We start from the raw sequence: 27,915 nt of genomic DNA on the forward strand, positions 1-27,915 counted from the left end.
TTTTGCCTTAGATACTTGACATTTACTGTCTGTGTGACCCTGGGCAAGTTACTTTAACCCATTTCTTCCTCCAAAGAAAGAAATAGTTTAGACAAAAGATGTTGAAGATCTGAACTACTGAATGTAGAAAAAGGGATGAATGTTGTGGATATGTTATAGAGGTAGAATTAAGAAGATGGGGCAACTGAATAGTTATGGTGTAAGAGGCAAACCTCCAAGATAGAACAAACTTGTATAATAAGAAGTAGGGAAGACTTTTCCTTGCCCCAAAGGAGAAAATAGGGGCACAGTTGTATGCTTTTGGGAAGGAAATAGCTTGGGTGTATATTAATACAGTCTAGCAGGTGAGTGGGAGGGATTTTCTATGAGGAGTAAGAGAAGGGGATTTTCCATGGTACTAAATTGTGAGAGTGTGTGTAGGCTGAGAGGTTGTGTCTGTCTCTGACTTTGTGTATGTATGTCTTTGGGGAGGTATGGGGGCTGAGTCAGTGGGAATGTGGGGGAGGCTTTCTTAGTGACTCAGACTCCCCCCCACCTAAGCTTGAATCAGACATAGCAGGGAGGGTATCTGAAGAGAGGAAGAATTGAAGCACAAAACCCCTAAGTCCCAGTAAAAGAATAGAATTTAAAGTGGGGGTAAAGGGGAGGAGCTGGGAATCTGTGATTTTAGTCTATAGCACTGAGAGGAATAGCAGTGTGGGAGTATGAGAGAGATGACTGGTGAAACATGTTGCTTATTAGGGGAGAGCTGAGTCAGGCCTCAGTGGGAAAGGGGAAGTGGCTGAGAAGTGTCATCATCAGAAAAAGGGAAGCTACATTTCCTGGTAGCTAGCATAGCATTTCTAGGTTCCACTTCCCAGGTAGGGACTCTGGTTCCCCTTCCTTGCTTCTGTCACCCTTGGGAGTCCCCCAGTGGCTTAGCTCAAGTATATGTAACAGATGGGAGAGAAAGTAAGAGAGAAAGTTATCAGTTTGTTTATTCAAGGAAGGAGGAGCCTTTGAATACATTTAGTTAGTTCTTTAACATATTTCGAGCTTCTGTGAACTAATTCATTTCTCTGGTGGTGGTAGTAGCAGCAGCAGCAGCAGCAGCTTAATTTATATAATAGAAAATAGAGCTGGAAAGGAGTCTTTAAGAAGCAGTCCAATCTAAATCCTTTCATTTAAGTTAAGGAACATTACCACATTTGAGTCTCACTCAACTTTGGAATGAAGGAATTATTCCCATTTTATAGATTAGGAAACTGGTGCTTAGAAAGGTTAAGGAATTTATCCAGCAAGTGGATCTCCAGGGTTGGATTTGACCATTGTCCACTGGACCAGGCCTGAGAATTCTTAGATTTAGAAAGCATTGTTTCAGTGGGTGTTACTCTCACCCTTCTAATTAAGGCAGCTTTTCCTTTAGTCTGCCTTTCTCTGTAGAGATGAAGGTTCTTGTGTTATGATGTAGGTAAAGAAGGCTCTTGCCTTCTGCTTTGGGGAGAGGAGGGGGAGGGAGAAGAGGGACAGAGACTGAATTCACCAGAAGTCCCTGCTGGTCTCTGGACTGGGTTGGAAATTTCCCCGCTGTGCCGGCATATGCATAAAGATGAACTTTCCAACCACCCCCAGAACTTTACCCTGAACTCTCCCCCAGCTTCCTGCATTTCAGTAGCTAGCTTACTTTGCCCCTTTCCTCCCCTTCAGTGACTCCTGCCTTTGAAGGAGGTGATGAGACAAGACCGGAAAGGTCTGGAGGCTGGGAGCCTGGACGGGTTGGATATCCATTTCCCCCCAAGCCGAGTGAATGTTGCTTGGGAGACACAAGCGAGCCTGCTCCGATTTAAAGGAGGAAGTAAAATAAGCCCTCGGCTTCTTTAAGGAAGTGGGCGGGTTATGAGTGAGAGGGGGAGGATGATGTCACTGAGTACCAGCCCACTCTCTGCACCCCCCTCTTTTTTTTCTCCCCCCCCACCCCTTCCGCTGCGCAAGTAGCCACGTCACGGGCAACCCCCGAAATCCCCCTCCCCTCGTGTTGGGGGGTGGGGGCCACGTGGGCCGTGGGGAGCGCGTGGACCATACTGAGGAAGGGCACAGAGGATATTCGAGCTGTGAAAGAGGGGCCACTCTGGACCTGGGTGCGTGACTTTACTAGGATGGGGATTAGAAAGCAGGTTTGGAGACTAGGGATGAGATCAGTGCCCATTAAGGGTGAATACTGGATAGAAAAGAAAAGATTTAGGAAGTCAGTTAAGGGATTATTAAGGATTCAGGAGGTAAAAGACTGGAAGAGTTTATAATTACGATGTAGGAATTGGGACAGAGTTTCTGGGAGAGGAGGGAAATTTAGAAAATCACTGTTCACCGTCTGTGGTGTTGGTTGTCAACTGGCAAAGAATTAGGATTATTTTGGGATTTTTGTGTGCTTGGGAAATTTCTGTCTTAAGGTTGGTTTGGAAAAGAGACTGAAGGCTTGGGACGAGTTGAGACTATCCGGGAACTAGTTGTGTACAGTATTTCAAAGCCTGGGGTCCAGGCTGTTGCTACTCTGAGAGTGATGCTTGGGGGCAGGTTGTTTTTGTCTTGGAGTTGAGTTATATATTGTTCTTGGTTTCTGTCTCAGTTGAAGGAGGGGGGGGGACAGTTGCATAGGTGGGGGAAAGCTGCTAGTGCCATTGGTGTTAAGGTCTGCTCCACTGTGTTGATATGTCTGTATTCCTCTTTTCGGAGTCTCTCATTGGTTTGACCCAATCTCTTTGCCTGATCTGTTCTGGTATCTCCTCGTGCCTGAACAAGAGTAGCGAAGTCATAAAGGAATTGTGGGGAGCTCAGGATGAGGGTAGAGACACTCGTGGGTGTTCAATGGTAGGGACCCTTTGGTGGGAGAAACAGGGTCATGTAGGGGTCATCGTAACCACCACCCCGTCATCCCCCACCCCCACCCCCAGCTAAGCTTGTCTGACCAGCTTCCCTGATCTTCTCTCCCCTTTCTGCTTTAACCCAATCTCCATTGGCTACAATGCTCGCCCCCCTACCAAGCTAACGTCTTTCCATTGGTCCCTGGCAGGCTGTTACTGAGGCAGACAGACAACCAAGGCGATGATTCGCTCTCGGGGGAGGGAGTTAGCCCTGTGATTGGACAGATTCCTAGAGTGGAGAGCTCGGTAAGTAGGGAGGCGGGGGGGAGGGAGGGAGGTGGGAGGGGCTTGGGGCAGTAGTCGGGTCTTACTGCTCCTGATCCCAGATTTGAGCTTTTCCTCTTCTTTCTCTTCCCTTTCTCTCTCCTTTCCCCCCCTTTCTTTCCTTTTTCTTTCTTTCTCTACAGAATTACCTGGAAAACTGCCCCAGAACATACGGAGGGCTGTGGTCGTAGAGGCAGAAGCTAGAACGCTGCCTCTGAGGAGCTTTAGCCGGCTGGCAAGGGTGGGGGGCCAGCCCGATTTTAGGGGCTCCCGGGGCCACCGCTGACCTGGTGAGTGCTAAGAAGGTTGAGTTTGGGAGTTTATGGGGTGTTCCTAGACTTCCAGAGAAGATGTGTAGTTTTAGATAGAAATCTGTTCTCCTCCCCCTTAGGCTGGATGCATCGGGCAGTGGACCCTCCGGGGGCCCGAGCTGCACGGGAACCCTTCACCCTTGGGGGCCTGAGCTGTGCTGGGACCTGGAGTTCTTGTCCTCCCCACCCCCCTCCCCGGGCATGGCTGCCAGGGGGCAGGTAAGTGAAGCATGAGATCCTATCTTTCCCATTCCTTATTTAGTTTCCCCTACTGTGGACTTGTTATTTTTCTTTCCTCTTTCCTTCTCTTTTTCTCATAGCTCTTAGCCTCACTTTTCCCAATTTTGAACCTATATTTTAGTTATAAATCTTTTGTTTCTATCTTAATTTGGATGCAGTCCTCTTCATTTTTTTTTTTTTCTGCCCTTGATAAGCTTCAGTTGTTACTTGTCATCTTTTTTTCTCTCCCAAACAAGGGACACCCCAGCTACCCCACCCCCCAACCTTTGACTTATGTGACCCTACCAGGTGTTCTGCCAGCATTGGGCAGCCCCAACTCCCAGCTCACCTGCCCCCAGCCCATGGCAGTGGTATTGGATATCCCAGCAAGTCCTATTACCCTCCAGGGTAAGTGTAGAAGGGTGTAAGTTTTAGAGAATGGAACCTGTTGTTTGGAAGGAGATGAAGGATTGGAATGTGAGCTAGTGTGTCAATTCCCAAAAGGGGATGGTGGTAGGAAGTGTTAGAGAAAGAAAATTAATGCTTATCCATTGAAAAATAATTTGGAAAAAAAGAAAAGGGGAGGAGGGCTAGAAAGGGAAAGATGAAATCAGTATTTGGATTCTGAAAGGGAGAGGAAGTTGCTGGCAAAGAAAAAGTCAAACTTGAATTTAGAAAGAAGAATGAGGTTTAAAAGGGAGCAAAGTGACCAACATAACTGGACTTTGCCTCACTCTACAATGACACTTATATTCTTTTCTTCACTGCTCAAGGACTCCCAATCCTCGGCCTCTGCATGGGAAGCTGGAATCCCTGCATGGCTGGGTTCAGGCCTTGCTTCGAGACCCAGCCCAGCCAGGGCTATGGGAACAATTGGGGCAGCTTTATGAATCGGAACAAGACAGCGAGGAGGCCATGCGTTGTTACCACAGTGCAGCCCGATATGGGGGTGGTTATGCAGAACTAGGGCTCCGTATTGGCCGGCTTCAGCAGGTGAGGATTTCTTGGAGCCCAAGAATAGAAGGCTAAGGGCAAGTATAGGGATACAAGGGATATGTGGGTTTAAGGAGAACCAGCTGAATTCAGGACTTTGTGTAGCTTGGAGCCAGGATTATGTTGGGAAGGTTTTTTGGCATGGCTTTTTGCCTACTTTACTTTTGGGGTAAAGAATTGGACAGGGGAGGAGAAGTCACAAAGGGGTAGAGGGGTATTGTGAAGGGAAGGTTTTGAGTTTGTTTTTTTCCTTCTTGGGATCCTCCCATTTTCTGGTTTTCTTTTGTGACTAGGCCCAGATCTGGAATTTTCACACAGGCTCTTCTCAACATCGGACCAAGGTTCTGCCACCCCTTGAACAAGTGTGGAACCTTCTACATCTTGAGGTAGGAGAAAGAGAATAGCATGTTCAGGGGATGGAGGGAATCTGGCAGAATATAGAGTGAAGACAGGCAAAACAGACCTACACAGTAATGTACTACTGTGGGTGAAAGTTCTCCTTTTTCCCTTCTTTAAGCACAAGCGAAGCTATGGGACAAAGCGTGGGGGTCCCCCAGTGAAACGAGCAGCAGAAACTCCTGTGGTACAGCCTGTGCCTCCTGTGGCTCCTCCTGGCCCTGCTGATGAGAGCCTTAGCCCTGGAGGCAAACGTAGGAGGGGCTGTGGCCCTGATCAGGTACACCTTAGTATTAAGACTATAGGAAAACAGCACAGAATGCCTCTACAAGGCCTTAGGGTAAAGGGGGAAGCCTCTGGGCTGGGCCCTTAAATCCCCCTGATTTCCTTCTTATTCTCTCCAGACTGGTCCTCCTCCAGGGTTACCACCACTGCCTCCTCCATTGCCAGGCCTAGCTACAAATCCCCCCTTCCAGCTATCAAAGCCAGGGCTATGGAGCCCACTGCATGGAGAGGCCTGGGGTACTGAGTGCAAGGGTTCTGCCCCTCCAGAACGTCAGGTAATTGATCTGTTCACCATCTGGCTCTACTGCTAAGTCTCAGAAGCTGCAGAATCCTGTTAGACCCTGATCTTGGGGACTGTACTTGTATGGTTTCTTCACTGTCATCTTAGTTCAGTCTTAATTTTATTAATTTTAACTTTTCACCATTTCTGGATATTCTGTGAGTTTTCATATTGGTGCAACCCCATTTGCCTAACCATAAATCTCTGGGGGGGGGGGTCTTGTTTCTTTTTATGCTCAATGGTTCCAGTTCATGACCCTATTGCTGCCTAAATTGTCCCCTCACAAGTCATGCTTTTTTACTCTTCAACAGGAGCAGCGGCACTCAGTTCCCCTCCCATTTCCATACCCCACTCCTTCTTATGCTTCGCATCCCCCTGGCCACCGGTCAGTCCCTACGGCCCCTCTGGGCCCCCATCCCCCAGGAGCAGAGAGCCATGGCTGCCCACCTGTCCCCCATTCCCCTGGAAGTGACCTTAGAGAGAGCAGAGTTCAGAGGTCGCGGATGGACTCCAGCGTTTCACCAGCAGCAACCACCGCCTGCGTGCCTTATGCCCCTTCCCGGCCCCCTGGCGTCCCCGGCACCACTACCACCAGCAGTAGCAGCACCGGCCTCCGGGGCACAGAACAGAGCCCAGGCCTTGTAAGTGACAGAAAAAGAAGGGAAATGGAGCCTGAGGGAGGAGGAGAACTCTGAATGAATGTAAAGAAAATTTTTAAGAGTTGAAAAGACAAAATTGGAAGAGACGCTCAGAGCAGGAGATCAGATAGGAAAGGGAGCAGAGAGCTCTGGGAGTCTCTGAAAGCTTGGAGCTTGTTCTCTATTCCTCTGCTGTTTTCTTTTTGCAGGGCTCTGACTGTTATCAAACTCCAGGGCTAGAGGCTACTTCCCACGAGAGTCGCCTGGGGCCATCGGCACATAGCAGTCGGAAATCTTTCCCCCCTGCCCCCACCGCCGCTGCCCCACCCCTGCCTCTCCCACCGGGCCCACCCCTCCTGCCCGGCCCTGCCACCCCACCACCACCTTGTCCTCGTCTTCTCCACCCAGCACCCCCATCCTCATGGCTGGAGGGCCCTGCCTGCCAAGCAGGCAGAGGGGCTGGAGCTATGGGTCGAGAAGAAGGGGATCCTTTGGAGGAGCTCCTCTTTGGAGCGAAGGGCCCTTGCCCCACTCCACCTCCCCTACCTCCTCCTCCACTACCACTTCCCCTCCCCCACCACGAGGGCTTCTTGGGGACTCTCTCACCCCATTTCCCCGTGGGCACTCAGGATTCGCACACCAACCCCACCACCCCCACCACCATCACCACCAGCAACAGCAACAGCAGCCAAGTGGGGCCTGTGCCCTTCCCCCCTCCCCCATTCCTTTCCCGGGGTCTAGATACCCATCCTCCAAGCCCTTCTCTGAGCCCTCCAGCTCCTCCTGTCACTCCCTTGCCACTCCCAATTCCCCAGCCTACCACCCCACCCTGCCACCAAAATACCTCAGGAAGCTTCAGGCGCCCGGAGAGCCCCCGGCCCAGGGTCTCCTTCCCAAAGACCACAGAGGTGGGGCGGGGGCCACCTCCTGGGCCCCTGAGCAATGCCCAGCAGCCCCAACCCCCTGGAGGTGGTGGGGAGCTTCCCAGCCAGAGCCCTCGACTGTTCGACTTTCCTTCTACACCCCTGGAGGACCAATTTGAGGAGCCGGCAGAGTTTAAGATCCTGCCTGATGGGCTGGCCAATATTATGAAGATGCTAGATGAATCTATCCAAAAGGAGGAAGAGCAACAGCAGCAACAGCGAGAGGCCAGTGGGGGAGCTCTGGCACCCCTGAAGGAGCCCTTTGCTCCACTGCAGCCCTCTTTCCCCCACAAGGAAGAGAAGACGCCACCACCAGCGTTGCCCCCTCCTCCACCGCTAGCAAAATTCCCTCCACCCCTTCAACCGCTGCCACCGCCACCATCGACACAAGCTGGTCCAGCCACTTTGCTAAAATCTCTGGCCAATGTGCTGGATGGGCAGAAATACTCTTACCAAGGGGCTGGTGCAGGGGCTGCCCAGGCTGTGACCTCCCCCTCTCAGTATTCTCCCCCACCCCCATCAGGTGCTATCCCTACCCCACCTGCAATGGCAGCCACGAACCTCCTGTGCCCCCTGCAGCTGCAGGTCTCTTCATCATCTCAATTTTCTACCTCAAGCGGGCCCTGGGCCCAGGAGCAAGGAGGGGGTGAGGAGCCATCTGGGCCTCCCCCAGCCCAGTCACTCCCACCACCACCACCACGGCTAGGGGTTGTACTACCCCCACCCCGCTCTGAGTCAGAGGTACTAGAAGAGATCAGTCGGGCTTGTGAGACACTGGTGGAAAGGGTGGGCAGGGGCACAGGGGAGCCAGTGGAAAGTGGAGTGGAGCGACCACCACCACCATCACTACCAAGGCCCAAGGAAGAAAGTGGTGCTGGGCCTGGGTGTAGCAAGCGGAAAGAGAAGGAACATAGGCGGCACCGACGAGGATGCAAGGATGGTGGACGTCGGCATCGGGAGGGTAAGGTGCACAAGGAGAAGAACCGACAGGTGCTAGGAAACCTGGACCTACAAAGCAAGGAGATCCAAGGTCGGGAGAAAGCCAAACCTGAGGCTGGTGGCGCTGCCAAAGTCAAGCTGCCTACTCCTGTGCCCCCTTCTACAACTGCTCCCCCTCCCCTCCCACCCTCACCTGCCCCTACACCAGCACCAGTCCCTGGGGGTGAGACACGGCATAAAGCCCGGGAAGAGACTCCAGGCCCACCCAGTGTGAGTCCAGCTGACATGCTAAAGCTCCGGTCCCTGAGTGAGGGACCGCCCAAGGAGCTAAAGATTCGGCTTATCAAAGTGGAGAGTGGTGACAAGGAGACATTCATGGCCTCTGAGGTGGAAGAACGGCGGCTGAGTATGGCTGACCTTACCATTGGGCACTGTGCTGCTGATGTGGTACGGGCCAGCAAGTAAGTAACTCCCTAGCTCTGTCTTCAGAGAAGGAGCAGAGTAGACTCTTGTGTTGCTGATTTGCATTGGGCGGAGTGAGGGGATGGGTTTTCATGCATTGAGATATCAAGATTAAGTGTCATGAGGAGTGTTGTCTGCTTTTCTGGAAATGAAAATTTTTCTGGAAAAATTCTAATAATGTTGAAGAAAAAAGATCAATAGTAGCCCATTGTAGGGTCTGCCAGGTCTATCTCCCTTGCTCATGTGGAACAGGCAAGCTCTGTCCAGTTCATTTAGATTTTTAACAGCCGAAGCTTTAGAGACAACCTCAAATCCCTAAAATGATACATTGAGGGATCAGAATGTCATAAAATAATATGTGGAAGTGATCACATATAACGTACAGATTCACACACCAACACGAAATTACAAGAACTTTTATATTAGAATGTTTCACAACAGATCTCTCAAGAAGTGTTTATTATCCCATTATAACAAAGGCTCGTGTGACTTGATCACAATGGCATTATCATGACAGTTTCAGAGCAGACTCCAGTGGCTACCATAAATTTTCCCACTTTTATCACATTATAGTACTAATTGGTTTGGATATATAACAGAACATTGGTTCTTCTCAGCATGTAAATGGGATTTTGGTCTCCTTCAAAAGCTATAACCCAGGGGGTTCTGCCAGACTGATGCTTTTCATCACTGTGGATTTATTTACCATGCCACTTTTTTTTTTTTTTTTTCCTTTTCACAGGAATGCAAAGGTGAAAGGAAAGTTTCGAGAGTCCTACCTATCACCTGCCCAATCTGTAAAGCCTCAGATCAACTCTGAAGAGAAGCTGCCAAGGGAAAAACTCAACCCTCCCACACCCAGCATTTACGTATGTTTCTGTCTTTCCCAGCGAAAGTATTTATGGAGTGTAAGAGTAGAGAAGGGCCTACACCTAAATTGCTGTAACATTTAAAAAGATGGTATTTAATTCCAGGGATTGATGGGATTTTGTATGTCTTCACTTTCTCTTTTGTTAAAGATAATAGAAGTGGGAAAAACTTTTCTTGTCCCTATGGGTTCCCTTACAGAGGGTGATGGACTGAAGGTGACAGCCTTAATTTGGCTTAAATATTATGAATGGGAAATTTGCCTGAGTAGGGTAGTAAGCATTCTGCAAATAGTGGCATTGTATTAATTCTCTCCTTATGTTCCCCTTTCTCCTGTCTTCAGCTGGAGAGCAAACGGGATGCCTTCTCCCCAGTGCTGCTTCAGTTCTGCACAGATCCTAGGAATCCCATCACAGTGATCCGGGGCCTGGCTGGCTCCCTTCGGCTCAGTGAGTCATCATGGCAGGAGCTAGACTAGGCCAAGAGGAAGGAGAAAGAAAAGTAGGAGTCTTAGGGATTTTTGAGAAAGTAGGGGAAAGCTATATCTTACCATCTAGGTAAGCCATTTTACCATCTAGAGTGTGCACATCTGAGCTGAGCTGGCCTTAGTTTGGGGGGATATTTGGTGTGGATGAGGTTGTTCAAACTGTGGTTCTTGGGGGAGATGGCACTTATTTGGCATGGCTATGCATTCCATTCAATTTGCCATCTGGTTTTCTGTCATTTCTATCTGTCCAAATAGTTTAGAAGTAGGGAAAAGGCAATCTGTCTACCTCAATAGGCAGCTAATAATGCTTATTAGTTCTTTCATGATCAGAAATTAATTGAATATAGGTTGTAGAAGCTCCCCCAAGAGTACAAAAACACCAAATTTTTCACCAGAACTTTTCACAAGAACCCTAGTTTGATCTGAGTTTTATCTTTTACTTCTTCTACTCATTGAGAAACATTATAGTATAGTAGAGAGCTAAGTCAGCTTTGGAATCAGAAAGATCTGGGTTTAACTTGTTAACCTCTGACAGTATATTGCCTATGTGCCCCTGGGCAATCACTTAATTTCTTAGTGCTCCATATAATTCTCTTAGATTGTAAATTGGAACATCTTCATGAAATCAGGAGATCAGACTAGAAAAACAATCACACTATTGGGCTACCCTCTTAAAGAGGGTGTATGGCTGGGGAGGGATTTAGAGTCACTGAAAGTCAGTTCTACTTTTCTGCCTAAGTTTCTTAGAGACTTAGATCTGTCTTTTTTCACTTGACAGAGACCATAAGGGTCGGCTGCTTGTTGTTCTGCCTCTATTACTTCATCACTTTGGTTCCCTACTCATTATTTTCCACTGCAGATTTGGGCCTGTTTTCCACAAAGACCCTGGTGGAGGCAAGTGGTGAACATGCAGTGGAGGTAAGGACTCAGGTGCAGCAGCCATCAGATGAGAACTGGGACCTCTCAGGCACTCGACAGATCTGGCCCTGTGAGAGTAGTCGTTCTCACACTACGATTGCCAAATATGCACAGTACCAAGCCTCCTCCTTCCAGGAATCTTTACAGGTAACAAATGAACCGGGAGAAAGAAAGAGAAATATAGGGGGGAAGGACTGAGGAGAATAAAGAGGACAGAAAGAGAAGAATTAAATTTTGGGCTTGGTAGATGGGAGTGAATATTGAATTGAGGAATCATGAACAAGTGGAAGGCTAGGGTTTAGAGAGTACCTGATCTGAATATGATTGCCATCTTGGGGGGGTTGGGGAGCAGGAGGAAAAAGAGAGTGAAGATGAGACGGAAGAACCAGACAGCACCACTGAGACACCTTCCAGGTACTGACAAGCTTCTTGATTGATCTTGGACAAAAAACCTCCAGTTATCTTAAAAGTGTTTTTATATGAATTATACTTCAGTTGATCCTTACAATTGCTCTGTAAGATTAGAGTTTACATTTTTTTTCTTCTCCCATTCTTCATATTAATCTATATTTACCCCTCTTTTTTCCCCATTTCCTTTGCACTAGCAACAACCCAGATCAGAAAACCCATCACATCATCAAATTTGGCACCAATATTGATCTGTCAGATGCTAAACGGTGAGTAGAAATGTGATTGTAGAGTGGTGCTGATAGGTCTCAAAGATAGGTTAGAACTACCCTTGCTTTTATCTAATACCTCTAACAGACCAAAATGTTTGCGTTTCCAGGAAGGTAATTTTTAAAAATGGGAATACTCTTAGAATCCTTGAAATGTTATTCTTTCTATAGCCTCATTTTCTCAGGCCTTTGGCAATGTAGTACATAGGGATCAATGTCATGGTTTCTTCTTGAATCTTGACCCTTCGCATCTAAGAATGTCATTTACTGAGCCAAGAGCCTCTGAATCTCCCTCCTTCTCTTTTTCTTTCATTCTGTCATTTTCTTTCTCTGTTCCTTTCATTTTATATGGATAAAGCAGTGTGCTCTCCCAAACTGACCATCCAAAGTTTAGATGAGTTTTGTCCCCCATGAAACTCACAGTCTAATAGGGTTATAAGATATAAACAGATAAATATATAATATGTGCTAAATCAGCATTTGAGAATGTCAAACAAAAATATTATAGATCTGGAAAGATAGATTAAGGCTAGGTGTTAAAGGTCCTTAAATACCAGGCCTTCTAAACTTTGCCACTGTTGAACCCAGCATTACAAAGAAGTTTTTCTTGGACTTAATTAGGGTCTCTTCCTAGGTGGAAGCCCCAGTTGCAAGAGCTGCTGAAACTACCTGCCTTCATGCGGGTCACATCTACAGGAAATATGCTGAGCCATGTGGGCCATACAATCCTGGGCATGAACACAGTCCAGTTGTATATGAAGGTTCCAGGGAGCCGAACACCAGGTAACCTATCTCCCTGCGGGGTTGGCCAAGATCTTTGAAACTTCAGATAACTGAATGGCCCTCAGAGCTTGTCTAGTCCAGTTTGTTAACAAAAATGGCTCATCTAACATAACTTGTCTAGCTGCAAGGACCACCTCCAATTGAGGGGAAATACATTCCTTCCCATGGCTGCTAGTTTCGGTTTTGGATAATTGATAATTAGAAGTTTTTCTTAATCGTAATCCTGAAATTACCTTTGAAATAACCCTCTATTGCTTCTTATACTTCTTTGGAGCAAGCAAATTAAGGTTAATGTCTTTCCCCCATGGTTTAGAGATCTTAAGATAGCTGTCATGACCCCCTATTTCTGACATTCCTATTTCCTTCACTTTGAACTAATATGGCATGAGCTATCAACCTTGTCAATATTCTTCTCAAAATGTGACACTCTTAAGTGAAGGCAGTTTTCAGACATGGTCAGCCTGGGACAGAGTACAAGGGACTAGAGTTTCCCTAGCCTGGGGCCCTATGCCTAGCATTGCTCTGCTGCCATTTCAGGTTGCTGATTGGTATTGCATTTGTGGTCAACTGGAGGCGCAGGAGTTAGTCTGTTATGGAGAAAGGTCTAGATATAGGATGACCTCTGTTTGAATTTTGCCTCAGGTACTCAGACCTTGGGGCCCTAGAAAAGTCACTAAGCTTTTTGTGACCTTGTTTTCTCCTATAAAATGTGGGGATTGAACTCAAGGGAATTTGGAAGGTCTCTTTCAGCTCTAAATTTTGATTTGATGAACTAAAATCCCTAGATGTTTTTGAGACAATTTGTCATCTAGCTATGGATTCCTCATCTTGTTTTATGAAATCAGTTTTTTTCTCAAGTGTCAGACTTTACATGTTTCCATATTGAATTTTATATCCTTAAGCAAGTCATGGCAGTGTAATATTTTTTGATCCTTATTCTTATCATCTAGAATTTTCACTTTTCCTCTTAATTTGGTGTGAGAAATTTAATGTACCATTTATGCTTTTACACCTATAATTGCTTTATTCAGTTGGTGGGGGAGAGTGGTGCCTGGCAAAGGAAGTGATGAAAGGCACTTCTCCCCATACCCAGGGTGAGGAATTGGGCCCATCATTGGGGCCATCTTGCAGATATTGGGGTTGTGACCTGAATTAGAAACTGCTGGGGTATGAGGATAGGGGCGTGGTCACTGAAGAGATTGAAGCTCCAGGAATAAAGGAATTTTGTGCAAACTAAGCATTATAAGAAGCCTACATTGAATCTCCCAGGATTGCTTTCTCTATAAAATGAGAAGTTTGAATGAAGTGTTTTCCAAGACCCTTTCCAGGTCTAAATCTGAGAATTTTGTAGCTTCTTGACTTAGTGTTCTTAATGATCAATAGAAATAGTGAGCTCTTCTGAGGGTTGAAGGAGGCTATACTGTGGCCCTCCTACCTGCAAGTACAGTGACTGTTGTCCTTTGCTGCCCCCTAAAGGCCACCAGGAAAACAACAATTTCTGCTCTGTCAACATCAATATTGGTCCTGGAGACTGTGAATGGTTTGCGGTCCATGAGCACTACTGGGAGACCATCAGTGCCTTCTGTGACAGGTGCATTGTAGAACCAGAGAGCCTTCCTCTTTAGTCCCTTCTTCCTTCCCTGGTCTTCCATTATTCTTTCCCTCAGCTTTCCCTGTCTTACCATTCCCTGCAGTAGGGTGGACCTCTCTTCCTCCCCAACAGTCTGTGTATTCCTATAGGCACGGAGTGGACTACCTGACGGGCTCATGGTGGCCAATCCTGGATGACCTCTATGCCTCCAATATCCCGGTGTACCGCTTTGTTCAGCGGCCTGGGGACCTGGTGTGGATTAATGCAGGCACTGTGCACTGGGTGCAGGCCACAGGCTGGTGCAACAACATTGCCTGGAATGTGGGGCCTCTCACAGGTGAGAGCTGGGGGGCCAGGGAGATGAAGAACTGGAGTTCAGTGGGCCTGGCTCCTTGGGTCACCCCCTTCCCCTTCCCCTAGCCTATCAATACCAGCTGGCCTTGGAGCGCTATGAATGGAATGAGGTGAAGAATGTCAAATCTATTGTGCCCATGATCCATGTGTCCTGGAACGTTGCCCGTACCGTCAAAGTCAGTGATCCGGACCTGTTCAAGATGATCAAGTGAGAAGGGGACAGATTTGTTGTTATGGGGGTCTGGTGCTTGCCTGTACCTTATTTGTTGGTCTCTTGAGCATATGTGGGATAAATCAAATTCTGATGCTGTGCTCAAGAGGTTAGTTGTGGTAAGCTTTATCAAAGAGGCCCTGGTCACATGGACATGGAGAGTTCTAAAGAGAATAACTGGAATGCAGCAGAAAAAGAAGATTTCATGTAGGAGTTTTCTTTGGAGATGGCTCTGAAGGACTTGTCCCTATGCCTCCTGTCATTCTACCTTGCTTCCTGCCCCTAGATTCTGTCTGCTGCAGTCTATGAAGCATTGCCAGGTACAACGAGAGAGCCTGGTGAGGGCTGGGAAGAAGATTGCTTACCAGGGCCGAGTCAAGGATGAGCCTGCCTATTATTGTAATGAGTGTGATGTAAGTAGATTCCCCTTTCTCTCCTTGTGGCTTCTCTTCCATCTCCTTTAGCTCTTTGTGGCCACTGTGATATCATGCCTCTTTGCACACACAGGTAGAGGTATTCAATATCCTGTTTGTGACAAGTGAGAATGGGAGCCGAAACACATACCTGGTGCACTGCGAGAGCTGTGCTCGGAGACGCAGCGGAGGCCTACAAGGGGTCGTGGTGCTAGAGCAGTACAGGACAGAGGAGCTGGCTCAGGCCTATGATGCCTTCACCCTGGTAGGTACCTGGGACTGGAGCCTCCCAAACAATCTCCTGCCCTCTCCTCACTACATATTCTGCTTCATCTTTTTTTTTTTTCCCCCCACTATAGGCTGGATCCAGCAACTCTCGATGAGGCAGGACACCCCTTCCTAGGGCTAAGAAAATGTCAAAGCCCAGTTTCTGCCATCACAGCACAGCCCACATCCCATACCCTGGGGGTTGGGGTAGGGGCCTTCCCAGGGAGAGGGAGGAGCCAGAGCCTAGAGAGGGAGGGGGCAGGGCTGAATTCCTCTCCCACAGGCAGCTCCCCCTCCCTTACTTAATTTATTCAGAAAAGGTTTGGGGGGGGTCTTTTTTGTTTTTGTTTTGTTTTGTTTTTGTTTTTAAAAAAAACACCAATATGAGGGAAAAAAAAGAATTCTAAAAAAAGATAGGGGTGGGGACCAGAGGATCCTCCTCACCAGCCCCACTCCTCCACCCAGCCTTGGCCAGACCCCTTCTTTCCCCTACCAACATTGGCCTTTGTGATAATAGATAAAAGGAGTAATGGGGCTCTGGGGAGGATGATGGTGGAGGGGTCAGATACGGGTTCCAGTTCCCTCACTCCTGTCATGGTCCTCTGGGGTGGGGGTGGGGGATGTGCAGGGCAGAGTGGGTAAGGTTTTTAACAAGACTCTTTGTATGGGCTTTATCCCCATCCCACATCATCTAGGACTTCCCTTTTTGTACTTTGGTTGCTCCCTGTGACCCACCCTAGCCATGCGTGTCTGTCTCTTCTATTTGTTCACTTGGTTATGATTTATATTTTCTATTTTCATTTTTAATTTATAACAGTCTTACTCTATTTATTCAGTTTTGGGGAAACAGGATCTTCCCCTTGTCCCCTTTCTTACCACCTTCAGTGCCATCCTCCCTCCTTCTGGCAGTGGGTTTTTAGTAGACTGCTCTCTGCCCCATTTTTCCTATGTTCCCATCTCCCATTTCTGTCATCCTTATGTCCAGCTGTTCCACTTGTCTCTTTTCCCAATGCTCCATTTTCCCCCAGGCTCTGGCCTTATTATCATGGTGCTCAAACCCCATCCTTTTTTCCTATCAATCCCAGATTCCTGCACTTTCTTGGGCCAGGCCCCTTTTCCCCCTTCCATCATCCTTCCCTCCCTGGACCTTCAAGAGGGCAAGTGAGTGGCTCCTGTACTAAAGGAGTAGGTGTGGAAACAGAAATTTGTTATAGTACATGTAACAAAAAGAATGGAGGAAAAGGAAGATCTTTGGGCTATGCCCCCCTTCTGCACCCATTTTTAAACATGGATTTTAAAATGAAACAGCCGGGGGAAGTGAGGATGATGACCTCTGTGCGATTGTCTATCTGGAGTTTTGTTTTAATTTTGTTGGCTGTTCTTTTCTCCTCTGGGAGGGGGGCCCTCCCATCCCTCCTTGCCCTCCCCTCACTGCACTGCTGCTCTGCCCCAGGGCAGAGGCCTCTATTCCCTACCCCTACTTTTGGTGAATTTGTGTGAAAATATTATTAAAAATAAATGCAGAAAAAACCGTTTTGATAATGGGATTGTGTTAGTGTGCAATTTAAGCCCTGCGACTGGGGTTGGGAAAACTAGTCTACTTGGTGTTATAGTGGATGGGAGAAGTATAGCAGGAACAGATTTTGGAAAGGGGGGGAGGTGGGATCTGGGATCTGGATGGGGGGAAGGGAATGGAGTTGGGCAGAAGTACCCCCCTACACATACATCTTCCAGAAACATTTGTGGAATGTGCAGGGCTCCCAAATCCAACCTAAAAATGAGAGGGGGTGGAAGGAACTAAACCAGAGCCACATTCCAGGATAAGTAAGGTGGGAGTGTAAATGAAGAGAGGGTTGGGCCAGAGGGAGGGCAGGAAAGGGAGGATGACTGCTATATAATGGTTGGACACAGGAATCACGAAGCCAGGGTCTGATTGCAATGGCAGAAGGCCCTAGGGCTCATCACCCACCACCTTACAGTGGAGGTGGGGACTTTGAACCTCGAGACCCACTGGACTGCTGGGCCTGTGCTGTGCTAGTCACAGCCCAGAATCTGCTTGTGGCCACTTTCAACCTCTTGCTGCTGGGTGTGGTGTTAGGAACAATACTGCTGCCTGCCCTCCTCATGCTGGGCTTTGGCTTCCTCTGCCACTCAAAGGTAATTACAAGCTGTGTCTTAGCCTCTTTTCCTTCTTCCCCTGGATTTTGCCTTACCCCTTTCTTTTGCTTCTTTGGGAGACATGGGGGGGCGGGGGCGAGTGAGGAATGAAATGCAAAAGTAGTCCTCAGTTCACTCTAAAAGAAGCATCTAGCTAGATTCTAGAGGGCTAAATGCTGAGGTTCAGAGCAGGGATCTATTTAGGAGGATGAGGGTTCTCTTGGGCTCTCATTCCCTGATTTCTATTTCCAACTGAATTTACCTCAAGCTTAGAAATCTGATCTCATTGCAGCCTCTCACTACTCTGTTTCCCCCTCCCCCATACCAAGATTCAATCAATGTTTTTTGCTTTTGAGATTCTTGTGTGTTTGGGTCCCTCTTCTTATTCCACTTTTACTTCTTCCTAGTTCCTACACTCTCAGGCACTCCCTTGTACTGCCCACTTTCAAGACCCAGGATTCACAGTGCTGCTGGTGGTGGGTTTCCTGCTCCTGGTGCCTTTGCTGATTCTCGCATTAGCTGGTTACCGCCGCCTGTACTGCCATCTCCGCCTTGCTGACTGCCTGGTACCCTATAGCAGAGCCATTTACCAGAATGGGGGCCTCTCCCATTCTGCAACTCTAAGAGCTCCCAGAGCATCACAATCCCTTCCCACTGCCACTAGCAAAGTCTGGGTCTGAAAGGCCCATCCCTCCCTCCCCCAATTTAGTTAAAATAGTCCCTCCTAATTGCCAATTTAAACCTCTAGGAACCTGTGCCATCTATTAGATATATGGAAACAGGAAATGTTTAGATCGATGTTAATAGAAAATAATCTATTTGGACGAAACATGAAAAAATCTCCATCTTTGGAGAAATTCATTCTCTTTCATTGTGTACATCTGAAATATATTCCATGCTACATCTGAACATGGGGGCTAGATGTTGAGTTTTGGCGTATCTGAACAATCTCTGAAATAACCCTAAATTCAAATTGTTCCACGGGGACAGTAAAACAATGTTAAAAAGGATAAACTATCAGGGTTCATGAATAAAGGGTTAATGAATTTGCTTCAGATTCAAATTCTTAGCTACAAACATCACTTTTTCCCTAGGGGTCTAGAAAGTCTGCTAACTTTAAGTCTGAACAGAAGTGAATTGATTTGAAGAACTCTGGACAAGTAACCACTCCCTTTGCTGTTTGCAGAAGCTGGGAAAAATCACAGGCCACTAAACCTTCCACCCTTATCTTATCTGTAAGGTTTTCCTGGCCAGATCCTCCAGACAAGTCTCTGGGGTTCAACCTTCCTCATTCACTGCTGACTTAGGAGATGGAAACTCTACCTCTGGCTCCCAGCCCTTGCTCCCTTTGGGACCAAGGTGTCCCAGCCAAGAGTGTGGTCTATTCTCTGTCTCCAGTCCAGAGGAATTTTGTCTTGCCAGGCCGGGGCTAGAAACAATGAGACATCAAGTACAGGATGGAGGGTCCCCACACCCTCCCAATTGGGTCACCTTAAGGTCTTGGGTATGAGTGTGTGTACATATGGGAGAATGGGACAGCAGCCATAGAAGGCAGGTGTGTGCTTGGATTTTATTCTAGACAAACTTTCACAAGCAGGCTTTTTGGCAAACATACTGCCTGAAACTTCCCTTCCAAGGATCCTGTCCTACATCCTTCCCCATCACTCCACCCTTTTCCTGCCGAGACAACCTGGAGTCAGTGTGTGAAGAAACCAACTTCATTTAAAGGGTCCTGTGATGAAAAGTAGATTCATTCCCCTTCTCCTGCATAATTTGGTATAGCTAGCCACATCTCCTAGATGTTCAAGCCTAACATAAACTCAAAGTTGTTAATTCTATCATTTTACAGCAGAAGAAACTAAGGCCCAGAAAAGCTGGAGCTTGTCCATGGTCCCATAAGCAAATTGGTGACAGAGTAAGGACTATATATACTTTTTCTGTTCTTCCCAGTCAATTTTTGGCAGAAAGGGAGTCAGGAAGAGGCTTATCTCATTTCTCTGGTATCACTGGACAATATATTCTTTGTAAGGGGCTTCTTTCTCTGGGCACTTCAAAACTAGAAGTTGGTTTTTTCTTCTACAAGGCCCAGGAATAGGCTTAGGGAGTTGGCCTCCCAGCCACCCTCCCCACCCAAGCAGTACAAGGTCAATAGATCATAGGCTTTAATCAGAAGATGAATGAGGGAAGATGACGGTAAGACAGACAAATCACAGCTTCCCAGGCTGCCTTCCCTAGTGGGTGCTGAGGGCCAGGAATCACAGATAAGGAGAGGTCAGGCTCTCCCTTTGTACTTCAACAGAAACGATGTGGTGTCCAGGAACCATAGCCAACCCCAGGACACGGGGCTCCCCAGCAGAGAAGGAATCTGAAAAAGAAAGTTGGGGGGAATGTGAGGGAAGTGTCAAGGAATGTGCCAAGCTATACATTTAGTGCTTTCTGAATCAGTTATGGACTTTTACTGACAGCGTCCTAAAATGGCAATCAAGAAACTTGGTGTGACCTTAGACATCACCCATCATCTTTGTAAAATGTAATTAAAACCTACCCGATATAACAGTCACGGCCAACATTTCTCTAGTTTACCAAGCATTTTCCTTACAACCCTGCAAAATAGGTAATGCAGGAATTATCTCCATTTCTAGAAATAAGTAAATCGGGGCTTAGCAAAGTGATCCCCCCCCTCATATTCTAACCAAAACTAGAACCCAAATCTCAGGGGTCCTGTCCTCTGCACCCAGACTGCCTCAGCCGAGGCCAAGGGTCAGATGAAGACCTGAGGCATAACAGGGGCACCCTTAGTGAATGCCCAGGAGAAACCCAGATACGGGGGTACGAGCACGGGCACGCGCACGCGATCTGACCCGTGGGCTTGAGGAACTCCTGAGCGGAGCCCAGGATGACATTGCAGTCGCGATCCGTGCACAGGAAGCAGCCCACCAGAGTGCGCCCGTCAGTCATGCGAATGCGCATGTTCTTGTTGAGCAGGCCTTCCAAACGCCTGCGCGCACGAGCAGCCACCGCCGAGTCTTCGCGCTCTCCGTCAGAGTCCTGTAGCCCGGGGGGAGGGAGGACATAGTGTTCAGCTAGCCGAAGGATCCAGCGAAACTACTACTCCCAGGAGTCCCCATAGCCCAAGAGCACTGGAATGAGGAAAAGTTGCCCCAACGACTGCCGGGAGATTGTAGTTCTTGCCCTATCCTCCTCCCTACGCCTCTCCGCCCGTCGCTTTGCCCCCTCTCCCGATTCCGGTTGCCCCGCTGCTGACCCCAGCGCTGGAGCTGCTCTGGCGTCGGCTGCAGCAGCCGTTCTCCTCTCGCAGCAGTACGGTCGCCCCAGCTCCTGCCATCGGACTTCAGCGGTGGCTCTTCCTCTGGGGCCCCTCCTCGCTTTCTCCAGAAATACTTAATGCGCGCAGCCTAAAATCTCGCGGGACCTAGAGCAAACGGAGGGGAGGAGGGTGGGAAAGGCGTGTCTCGAAGAGAGCTTTGGTTCCAAGCTCTCTTCTTTCTCGCGATACCACTCAAACCAATAGCTCGAATGCTTCCGTCTCCTTGGCAACTTCTCGCTTTTGTAAAGCTCCGCCTGCTTCCTAGAAGTGTTAGCTCACTGAATAAAGACAGGCATCGGAGCCTCGACCCATCTTCTTTGGACTTCCAAATTATTAGGAGAAAACACTAATTTTGGCATATCTCACCTCCTTTCCCCCTATTTCATGAGATTTATAGTCCCAATATTCGCCGTATGCTGTGAATATGCTGTAGCAAACTAATGTTCATGTGTCCCGCTTACTTCGTATTCCCAAACTACGGTTCCCATGAAGCTGTGCAGCCGCACTGAAACATTTCCCACCCCCAACCTTTCCCAGAAAGGCAAAGATCTTCCTTTGCCTAGGGCCTGCCACTCCCGTGGACGGTGGCCCGCAAAGGACAATGGTTCCCATGTCAGCGGGAAACCGCGTTCCCCCTCCCCCATGGTAAGAGCGAGAAAAAGGAGAGCGCGGTGGTGGAGTAAGGTGTATAGTGAAACCCTGAAGGTGCACCTTGTAAGAGGTGTAGAGTAGAGTTTTCTGTCTTTAAGAAGGGGGTGGCCCCAGGAGTGGGGAGCAATGCTGGATGTGGAAGATAGTGAAATCTTTGAAAAGCCGACCCGGGGACTCGTGGCCGGCCCGAACTTGCGGTATTTTCGGCGTCGCTATTTCAATAAGGCCGAAGTGGCCAAGCACAATACGGCCGATGACCTGTGGGTAACCTACCTGGGCTCTGTGTACAACCTCACCTCTCTAGCCCAGGAGTACAAAGGTGAGGCATGGAGAGGGGGTGGGGATGGTGGAAGACGATCCCCGGGATGTAGAAAGGATCCGACATTGGGCTAATATCCCCCTTCTCCCATTTTCTCCCTTCCCCCGCCTCCCCACAGGGAGCGTGCTGATGAAACCCATTCTGGAGGCGGCAGGACAGGACATCAGCCACTGGTTTGACCCCAGTACCAGCGATGTGAGTACTAGAGCCCCTGGCTGGGGAGTGTGGGGCCGTGGGGAGAGATTTCAGTGTATGGACTAAGGTGGGGTTCATCTGTGCCTTTCCTTTTTGGAAGATCCAAACGCACATAGACCCGCTGACCGGCTGCCTGAAGTATTATACCCCCAGAGGGCGCTTCGTACACATCCCTCCGCAGCTGCCTCGCTCTGATTGGGCCAATGACTTTGGCCAGCCGTGGTGGAGGCAGTCCAAGTATGAGGTGGGACTGCTCTCCAGCAAGACCCGGCTCATTCGAATCATCAATACGCTCACTTCTCAGGAGCACACTCTGGAGGTGAGAAGTCCGGGTGGGGAAAGGGGAGGTGGGAACAAGCAGGAGAGAGTCCCCACCCCCAATAGGAAAGACAAATGGAATCTTCTCACCAGACCCCCCTAGACTAACTGACTGCCAATGGTTTTCTTGGAGCTTTTTTGCTGAAGATTCTGTGGAGGGTTGCATTTTTCACCTGGCATATCCTCCAAGGTTAGAAAATTTGGGGCAGGGTAAAATTATCCAAGATATTCCTAAAATTCTTCCAGTGTAAAGATAACTGGGATTGACGTCTTCTGTGGTCACTGTCAGGCACTGTTGGGAACTGTGGTTCCGTTTGCATAGAGGAAGCGGTAATCATTCTATAGAAATCTTTTTAGAAACAGGATTCGATTCTGGAAATGGTGCATTGAGGTTAATTGTTTATAGTTAAGAAAGATTATAACTGTGAGGGTCAGATTTAGGGTTCTGTATTTTATAATGTCTCTTAAGAATGTTGTATTCTAGGACTTCCAGACCTCTGAATCTGTTGCTTGATAAGAATTCTGACCTGTATCATCAGGCTTTATTTTGCCTTAGCTGTAGGATTGCTATTCTGAGATCCTTCCAGAGCTCTGATCCTTCATCTAGGTGGGGGAACTGGAATCCATGTGGGAAATCCTACATCGGTATCTACCCTACAATGCTCATGCTGCCAGCTACACTTGGAAATTTAATGGAGTCAATCTCGACATGGACAAGACTCTGGAGCAAAATGGAATTGTGGATGAGGATCATGACTTCGAACAACTTAACATGGACCCAGAGCTGTATACACCTGCCTTGTTACTATACTTCAATGATGACCTCACTGAACTATAAGGAGATACACATTTAATATGTAGACTAGAGAGAGAACAGGGTGTATGGCTCAGTCTCTGTGCCCTGGGGAGAAGCGGGAAGTTTAAATTTAGTTCTCCATCCCACTCTTGAGCTCTTAACTCTCAGTTCCTGATTTCCACCAAGGCTCCATATCCCTTGGAAACTCAGAAGAGCTTTTCTTAGCTCCCATTTTATATAGCACCCTGAGGAGATTGGGATTTTATTTTTTTTAATCAGGATCAAAGTGAGATTAAATTCATCCAAGCAGCTTCATTAACAAGGTGAGAGTACAATGAAAATTGGGGTCTTCTTTTTTCCTGTCCTGTGAAGAGATACTGAGACAAGCATTAGGGAAGTGGTAAAAGAATCTTGCCTCAAAGTGAAGGCAGAGAGGAAACAAGCAAGGACCTTAGGGTCTGTATTCAGATACAATAAGAATTTATTTTTCTTTTCTAGGATAATGGTAGGAAACTAAATTACTATGGAATTGGGGGAACTTCTTGAAGCACTTTGAAACTGTGGAATCAACAAACATTTTTTATGCACTTACTTTTTGAAATTCACACCAACACAGTCATAGGGTTACAGAAACAAAAATGAAACATCTTGCTCTTAACCACCTTATATTATTCCACTAAGGGTAAGAAAAATGTGTCTGCCATTATCCAGTGGGTGGGCTCATGCTCTGCTCAGCTAAAGGTCATGCAGAAGCACTTATCTATTCCACTTATTCTACCAGTCCATCAAATACTATATTCTCTCTGCCTTATACACTGAGTTTGGGCTTTTTTGCAAAGCTGGATGCTTTCTACGGCCATATCTGGAAGTGTAGTCAACCACCCTTCTTATTTGGAGTCACTATTAGGAAAAGGATGTCATTCAGAAAGCAGGGGGAACAAGAGAAAGGAAAAGTTTCAGCTAAGCAGTGGATGTAGAAAGGAAACAAATTCAGAAATCACCAGAAAAACCTGCAACTTTGTTCCCTTTTCATTTAGACTTTCCTCCAGGGACATGGTGAAGTGGAACTTTGGAGAAGAGCGGAAGGAATGTTGGAAATTTCATCATTTATAGAGAAATTTGAGGGACTGGCCTAGAAACTGGGAATGTGGTATTGGGAAGGAGAAATATTGGAAAATATACTTTAAAAATGAGAATGTGCCAGTGGTTGGGGAATTTAGAGGCTGTTTTTCCCATTGAAAACTTTACAGGATAGTTTAACATGTACAGAAAAGCCTTCTTTCTAGGCTCTTGAAGTTGGAGTCAAAGTAATTGAGATAAGGTGACTTCCTATGATGAACTATGCCCAGAATCAAGAATAGATGATAATTTAGTTGACCCAAAGAAGCTTCAGGATAAGATGAGAGGACTTCCTTCCAGAATGGGAAGTTAGTATCTTCTCTCTGTACTGGAAATTCCATTTGCATGAGACATGCAGGAGTTGATAGAGAAGCATAAGGAGAGCCGGTTCAGCTTCTATCAGCTTGGTAGTTTTCTTTTAAATATTTTTGAGAGGGGGGAGAAGCAGAGAGTAAATAAAGATGTCTGTATTGTCTTCAGCAACCTCTGATATTCATAGAATCTATTCAGTCAACAGCAACACCTAATCTGTACTACCCATTCTTTCACTTCATCAAATATAATCCTTACACAAGCATAATCCAAAAGTTTCAGCTAAGCAGTGGATGTAGAAAGGAAACAAATCCAGAAATCACCATCACTCATTTTGCATCCCATCTACCATCTAAAAGTTCTGAACACAGTATTGTGGGCTAGGCATGCTAGGTGCTACTCTTGTAATTTAAATATGAAATTTGGTCAAATTAATCACTCATGAAATCCATCTAAAAGTTAAAAAGATTTAACTATGGTTGGGAAAAGACATTTAAAGCATTAAAGACATTCTTCCTGAGGGGATGTTAAAGATATAATATTTGATTCAGCTAAGCAATGTGTCTGTTTATTTGATTATCCTTTAGTCAGACAACTCAAAGGAGGAGCTCCAAACTCTAGAATCCTGGCTGTTTTGTACTCAAACGTCCCAGGAATAATCAAGTCTTGGTGGTGGTCTTCAGTCATTGCTGATTCTGAGACCCTATTTGGGTTTTCTTGGTAAAAATAATTGATGTGGTTTCCATTTCCCTCTCCAGTTTATTTTACATATTTACTGAGCTGCCTCGGAAATCCAGGCAAACAGCATTAAGTAAATGATCCAGGGTCACCACAGCTAGTAAAATGGTTGAAGCCGGGTTTGAAATTGAATCTTCCTGACTCCAAGTCCAAGCTCTATCTACTTTACCACCTAGCTGCCTAAAGTCTTAGTACCCTGAGCCAAATCTAGATTTGGTACCATTTGTGTGTATGTGTGTGTGTGAGAGAGAGAGAGAGATAATTAGGGTTAAATGACTTGTCCAGGGTCACATAGTTGGAAGTGTTAAGTGACTGAGATCAGATTTGAACTCAGGTCCTCCTGACTTCAGGGCTGGTCGACTGTGCTATCTAGTTCCCCCAGGCCCCCATTCAGTACCTTTTAATGAAACATTAATTTAACTTGCTTAGAAAGTAGGGGTTTGAGTGAAACAAGGTTGCCCATTATCACCATTACTATTCAATATTGTATTAGAAATGCTAGCCTCGGCAATAAGAGTCCAAAAAGAGATTAAAGAATAAGAGTAGGTAATGAGGAAATCAAAACTGTCACTCTTTGCAGATGATATGATGGTATACTTAAAAAACCCCAGAGATTCTAATAAAAAATTAGAAATAATTCACAACTTGAGCAAAGTTGCTGGATACAAAATAAATCCACATAAATCCTCAGCATTTTTATACATTACCAACAAAATGCAACAGCAAGAGATACAAAGAGAAATTCCATTCCAAACAAATGTTGAGAGTATTAAATATTTGGGAATCCATCTACCAAAGAAAAGTCAGGAATTATATGAGCAAAATTATGAAACACTTGCCACAAAAATAGTCAGATTTAAATAATTGGAAAGACATTCAGTGCTCTTGGATAGGCCGAGCGAATATAATAAAGATGACAATACTCCCCAAACTAATCTATTTATTTAGTGCTATACCATCCCCAAACTAATCTATTTATTTAGTGCTATACCAATCAGACTCCCAAGAAACTATTTTAATGACCTAGAAAAAATAACAACTAAATTCATATGGAAGAATAAAAGGTCGGAAATTTCAAGGGAACTAATGAAAAAAAAGTCAGATGAAGGTGGTCTAGGTGTACCTGATCTAAAGCTATATTATATAGCAGTAGTCACCTTTTGGTATTGGCTAAGAAATAGACCAGTCAATCAGTGGAACAGATTAGGTACAAAGGACAAAAAAGGGTAATTTATAGCAATCTAGTGTTTGACAAACCCAAAGATACCAACATTTGGGATAAAAATTCATTATTTGAAAAAAACTGTTGGGAAAACTGGAAATTAGTATGGCAGAAATTGGATATGGATCCACACAACACCATATACCAAGATAAGATCAAAATGGGTCCATGATTTAGGCATAAAGAATGAAAGAGAGGAACAGAGAATAGTCTACCTCTCAGACCTGTGGAGGAGGAAGGAATTTATGACCAGAAGAGAACTAGAGATCATTATCGATCACAAAATAGAAGATTTTGATTACATCAAACTAAAAAGTTTCTGTACAAACAATACTAATGCAAACAAGATTAGAAGGGAAGTAACAAATTGGGAAAATATTTTTACAGTTAAAGGTTCTGATAAAGGTCTCATTTCCAAAATATATAGAGAACTGATTTATAAGAAATCAAACCATTCTCCAATTGATAAATGGTCAAAGGATATGAACAGACAATTCTCAGATGATGAAATTGAAATTATATCCACTCATATGAAAGAGTGTTCCAAATCACTACTGATCAGAGAAATGCAAATTAAGAAAATTCTGAGATACCACTACACACCTGTCAGATTGGCTAAGATGATGACAGGAACAAATAATGATGAATGTTGGAGGGGATGTGGGAAAACTAGGGCGCTAATACATTGTTGGTGGAGCTGTAAAAGAATCTGGCCATTCTGGAGAGCAATTTGGAACTATGCCCAAAAAGTTATCAAACTGTGCATACCCTTTGATCCAGCATTGCTGCTATTGGGCTTATATCCAAAGAAATGCTAAAGAGCGGAAAGGGACCTGTATGTGCCAAAGTGTTTGTGGCAGCTCTTTTTCTTGTAGATAGAAACTGGAAGATGAATGGATGTCCATCAATTGGAGAATGGTTGGGTAAATTATGGTATATGAAGATTATATGGAATACTATTGCTCTGTAAGAAATGACCAGCAGGATGAATTCAGAAAGGTTTGGAGAGACTTACATGAACTGATGCTGAGTGAAATGAACAGAACCAGAAGATCGCTGTACACTTCAACAACAATACTGTATGAAGATGTATTCTGATGGAAGTGGATATCTTCAACATAAAGAAGATCCAACTCATTTCCAGTTGATCAATGATGGACACCCAGAGAAGGAACACTGGGAAATGAATGTAAATTGTTAGCAGTACTGTCTTATCTACCCAGGTTACTTATACTTTCGGAATCTAATACTTAACGTGCAATAAGAAAATGGGATTTACACACATATTGTATCTAGGTTATATTGTAACACATCTAAAATGTATGGGATTGCCTGTCATCTAGGGGAGGGAGTAGAGGGAGGGAGGGGATAATTTGGAAAAATGAATACACGGGATAATGTTATAAAAAAAATTACTCATGCATATATACTGTCCAGAAATTTTTTATAATTATAAAATTAAAAAAAAGAAAGGGGTTTTAGAATATATTGCTCAATATGTGATTTCTAATAAATATTCATATATTCATATAAAATTATGAATTGGAAAAATGGAGATAATGAGGAATGGATCCTCTTTTCTTTT

The 27,915-nt window shown here is 46.0% G+C and overlaps 4 protein-coding genes and 1 long non-coding RNA gene across 9 annotated transcripts in view; 3 read left to right on the forward strand and 2 right to left on the reverse strand.

Moving 5' to 3' along the window:
• Nucleotides 1-1,962: 1,962 nt before the first annotated feature.
• Nucleotides 1,963-16,717, forward strand: KDM6B (lysine demethylase 6B). 2 transcript variants are annotated; one of them, XM_074311839.1, is made up of 23 exons: nucleotides 1,963-2,117; nucleotides 3,047-3,143; nucleotides 3,305-3,451; nucleotides 3,553-3,691; nucleotides 4,001-4,099; nucleotides 4,465-4,684; nucleotides 4,978-5,070; nucleotides 5,202-5,360; nucleotides 5,485-5,640; nucleotides 5,957-6,286; nucleotides 6,493-8,606; nucleotides 9,350-9,476; nucleotides 9,818-9,923; nucleotides 10,821-11,026; nucleotides 11,232-11,293; nucleotides 11,485-11,556; nucleotides 12,191-12,339; nucleotides 13,816-13,930; nucleotides 14,080-14,267; nucleotides 14,351-14,492; nucleotides 14,782-14,908; nucleotides 15,003-15,173; nucleotides 15,268-16,717. In XM_074311839.1, exons 4-23 carry the CDS (start codon nucleotides 3,558-3,560, stop codon nucleotides 15,289-15,291), a joined length of 4,794 nt encoding a protein of 1,597 aa, XP_074167940.1. In that variant the 5' UTR covers nucleotides 1,963-2,117; nucleotides 3,047-3,143; nucleotides 3,305-3,451; nucleotides 3,553-3,557; the 3' UTR covers nucleotides 15,292-16,717. The 2 variants fall into 2 exon arrangements, with proteins under 2 accessions (XP_074167940.1, XP_074167939.1); XM_074311838.1 differs by lacking the exons at nucleotides 1,963-2,117; nucleotides 3,047-3,143 and having other exon boundaries at nucleotides 3,313-3,451; nucleotides 3,526-3,691.
• A 148-nt stretch (nucleotides 16,718-16,865) lies between these two features.
• On the forward strand, nucleotides 16,866-18,382 carry TMEM88 (transmembrane protein 88). The gene is made up of 2 exons (XM_074311868.1): nucleotides 16,866-17,332; nucleotides 17,740-18,382. The coding sequence occupies exons 1-2, from the start codon at nucleotides 17,114-17,116 to the stop codon at nucleotides 18,010-18,012; spliced, it is 492 nt and encodes a 163-aa protein (XP_074167969.1). The 5' UTR covers nucleotides 16,866-17,113; the 3' UTR covers nucleotides 18,013-18,382.
• Nucleotides 18,383-18,883: 501 nt separating this feature from the next.
• Nucleotides 18,884-21,198, reverse strand: NAA38 (N-alpha-acetyltransferase 38, NatC auxiliary subunit). Of its 2 annotated transcripts, XM_074311869.1 has the most exons (4): nucleotides 21,027-21,198; nucleotides 20,598-20,765; nucleotides 20,194-20,380; nucleotides 18,884-19,697 (listed from the first exon to the last, which is right to left on the reverse strand). In XM_074311869.1, the coding sequence occupies exons 2-4, from the start codon at nucleotides 20,676-20,678 to the stop codon at nucleotides 19,588-19,590; spliced, it is 378 nt and encodes a 125-aa protein (XP_074167970.1). In that variant the 5' UTR covers nucleotides 20,679-20,765; nucleotides 21,027-21,198; the 3' UTR covers nucleotides 18,884-19,587. The 2 variants fall into 2 exon arrangements, with proteins under 2 accessions (XP_074167970.1, XP_074167971.1); XM_074311870.1 differs by lacking the exon at nucleotides 21,027-21,198 and having other exon boundaries at nucleotides 20,598-20,797.
• A 38-nt stretch (nucleotides 21,199-21,236) lies between these two features.
• The window catches only part of CYB5D1 (cytochrome b5 domain containing 1), a 41,840-nt gene continuing 35,161 nt past the window's right edge, over nucleotides 21,237-27,915 (forward strand). The window contains exons 1-4 of one of the 3 annotated variants that reach the window (XM_074311857.1): nucleotides 21,237-21,630; nucleotides 21,749-21,825; nucleotides 21,926-22,144; nucleotides 22,751-24,541. In XM_074311857.1, the coding sequence (XP_074167958.1) occupies nucleotides 21,438-21,630; nucleotides 21,749-21,825; nucleotides 21,926-22,144; nucleotides 22,751-22,981 (720 nt within the window). In that variant the 5' untranslated portion in view covers nucleotides 21,237-21,437 and the 3' untranslated portion in view covers nucleotides 22,982-24,541. Of the gene's footprint in view, nucleotides 21,631-21,748; nucleotides 21,826-21,925; nucleotides 22,145-22,699; nucleotides 24,542-27,915 lie in introns of those variants that run through there. The other 2 variants (XM_074311859.1, XM_074311858.1) reach the window with 2 other exon arrangements.
• Nucleotides 24,162-27,915, reverse strand: part of LOC141566795 (uncharacterized) — a 38,820-nt gene continuing 35,066 nt past the window's right edge. The window contains exon 3 of the long non-coding RNA XR_012489385.1: nucleotides 24,162-27,506. This is a non-coding gene — a long non-coding RNA (uncharacterized LOC141566795). The remainder of the gene's footprint in view (nucleotides 27,507-27,915) is intronic.

This window comes from Sminthopsis crassicaudata, chromosome 4 (genome assembly GCF_048593235.1).
Source record: "Sminthopsis crassicaudata isolate SCR6 chromosome 4, ASM4859323v1, whole genome shotgun sequence".
Lineage (NCBI taxonomy): Eukaryota > Metazoa > Chordata > Mammalia > Dasyuromorphia > Dasyuridae > Sminthopsis > Sminthopsis crassicaudata.

What these genes read in the sequence shown, in the direction of transcription:
- KDM6B (XM_074311839.1), top strand. Translation starts at nt 3,558, where the DNA reads ATGCATCGGGCAGTGGACCCTCCGGGGGCCCGAGCTGCACGGGAACCC. An exon ending in GCATGGCTGCCAGGGGGCAG is followed by an intron (nt 3,692 to 4,000) that starts GTAAGTGAAGCA and finishes TGACCCTACCAG; the next exon opens with GTGTTCTGCCAGCATTGGGC. An exon ending in TCCAGGGAGCCGAACACCAG is followed by an intron (nt 12,340 to 13,815) that starts GTAACCTATCTC and finishes TGCCCCCTAAAG; the next exon opens with GCCACCAGGAAAACAACAAT.
- TMEM88 (XM_074311868.1), top strand. Translation starts at nt 17,114, where the DNA reads ATGGCAGAAGGCCCTAGGGCTCATCACCCACCACCTTACAGTGGAGGT. An exon ending in GCTTCCTCTGCCACTCAAAG is followed by an intron (nt 17,333 to 17,739) that starts GTAATTACAAGC and finishes ACTTCTTCCTAG; the next exon opens with TTCCTACACTCTCAGGCACT.
- NAA38 (XM_074311869.1), bottom strand. Translation starts at nt 20,678, where the DNA reads ATGGCAGGAGCTGGGGCGACCGTACTGCTGCGAGAGGAGAACGGCTGC. An exon ending in AGAGCAGCTCCAGCGCTGGG is followed by an intron (nt 20,381 to 20,597) that starts GTCAGCAGCGGG and finishes CCCGGGCTACAG; the next exon opens with GACTCTGACGGAGAGCGCGA. An exon ending in GGAGTTCCTCAAGCCCACGG is followed by an intron (nt 19,698 to 20,193) that starts GTCAGATCGCGT and finishes TTTCTTTTTCAG; the next exon opens with ATTCCTTCTCTGCTGGGGAG.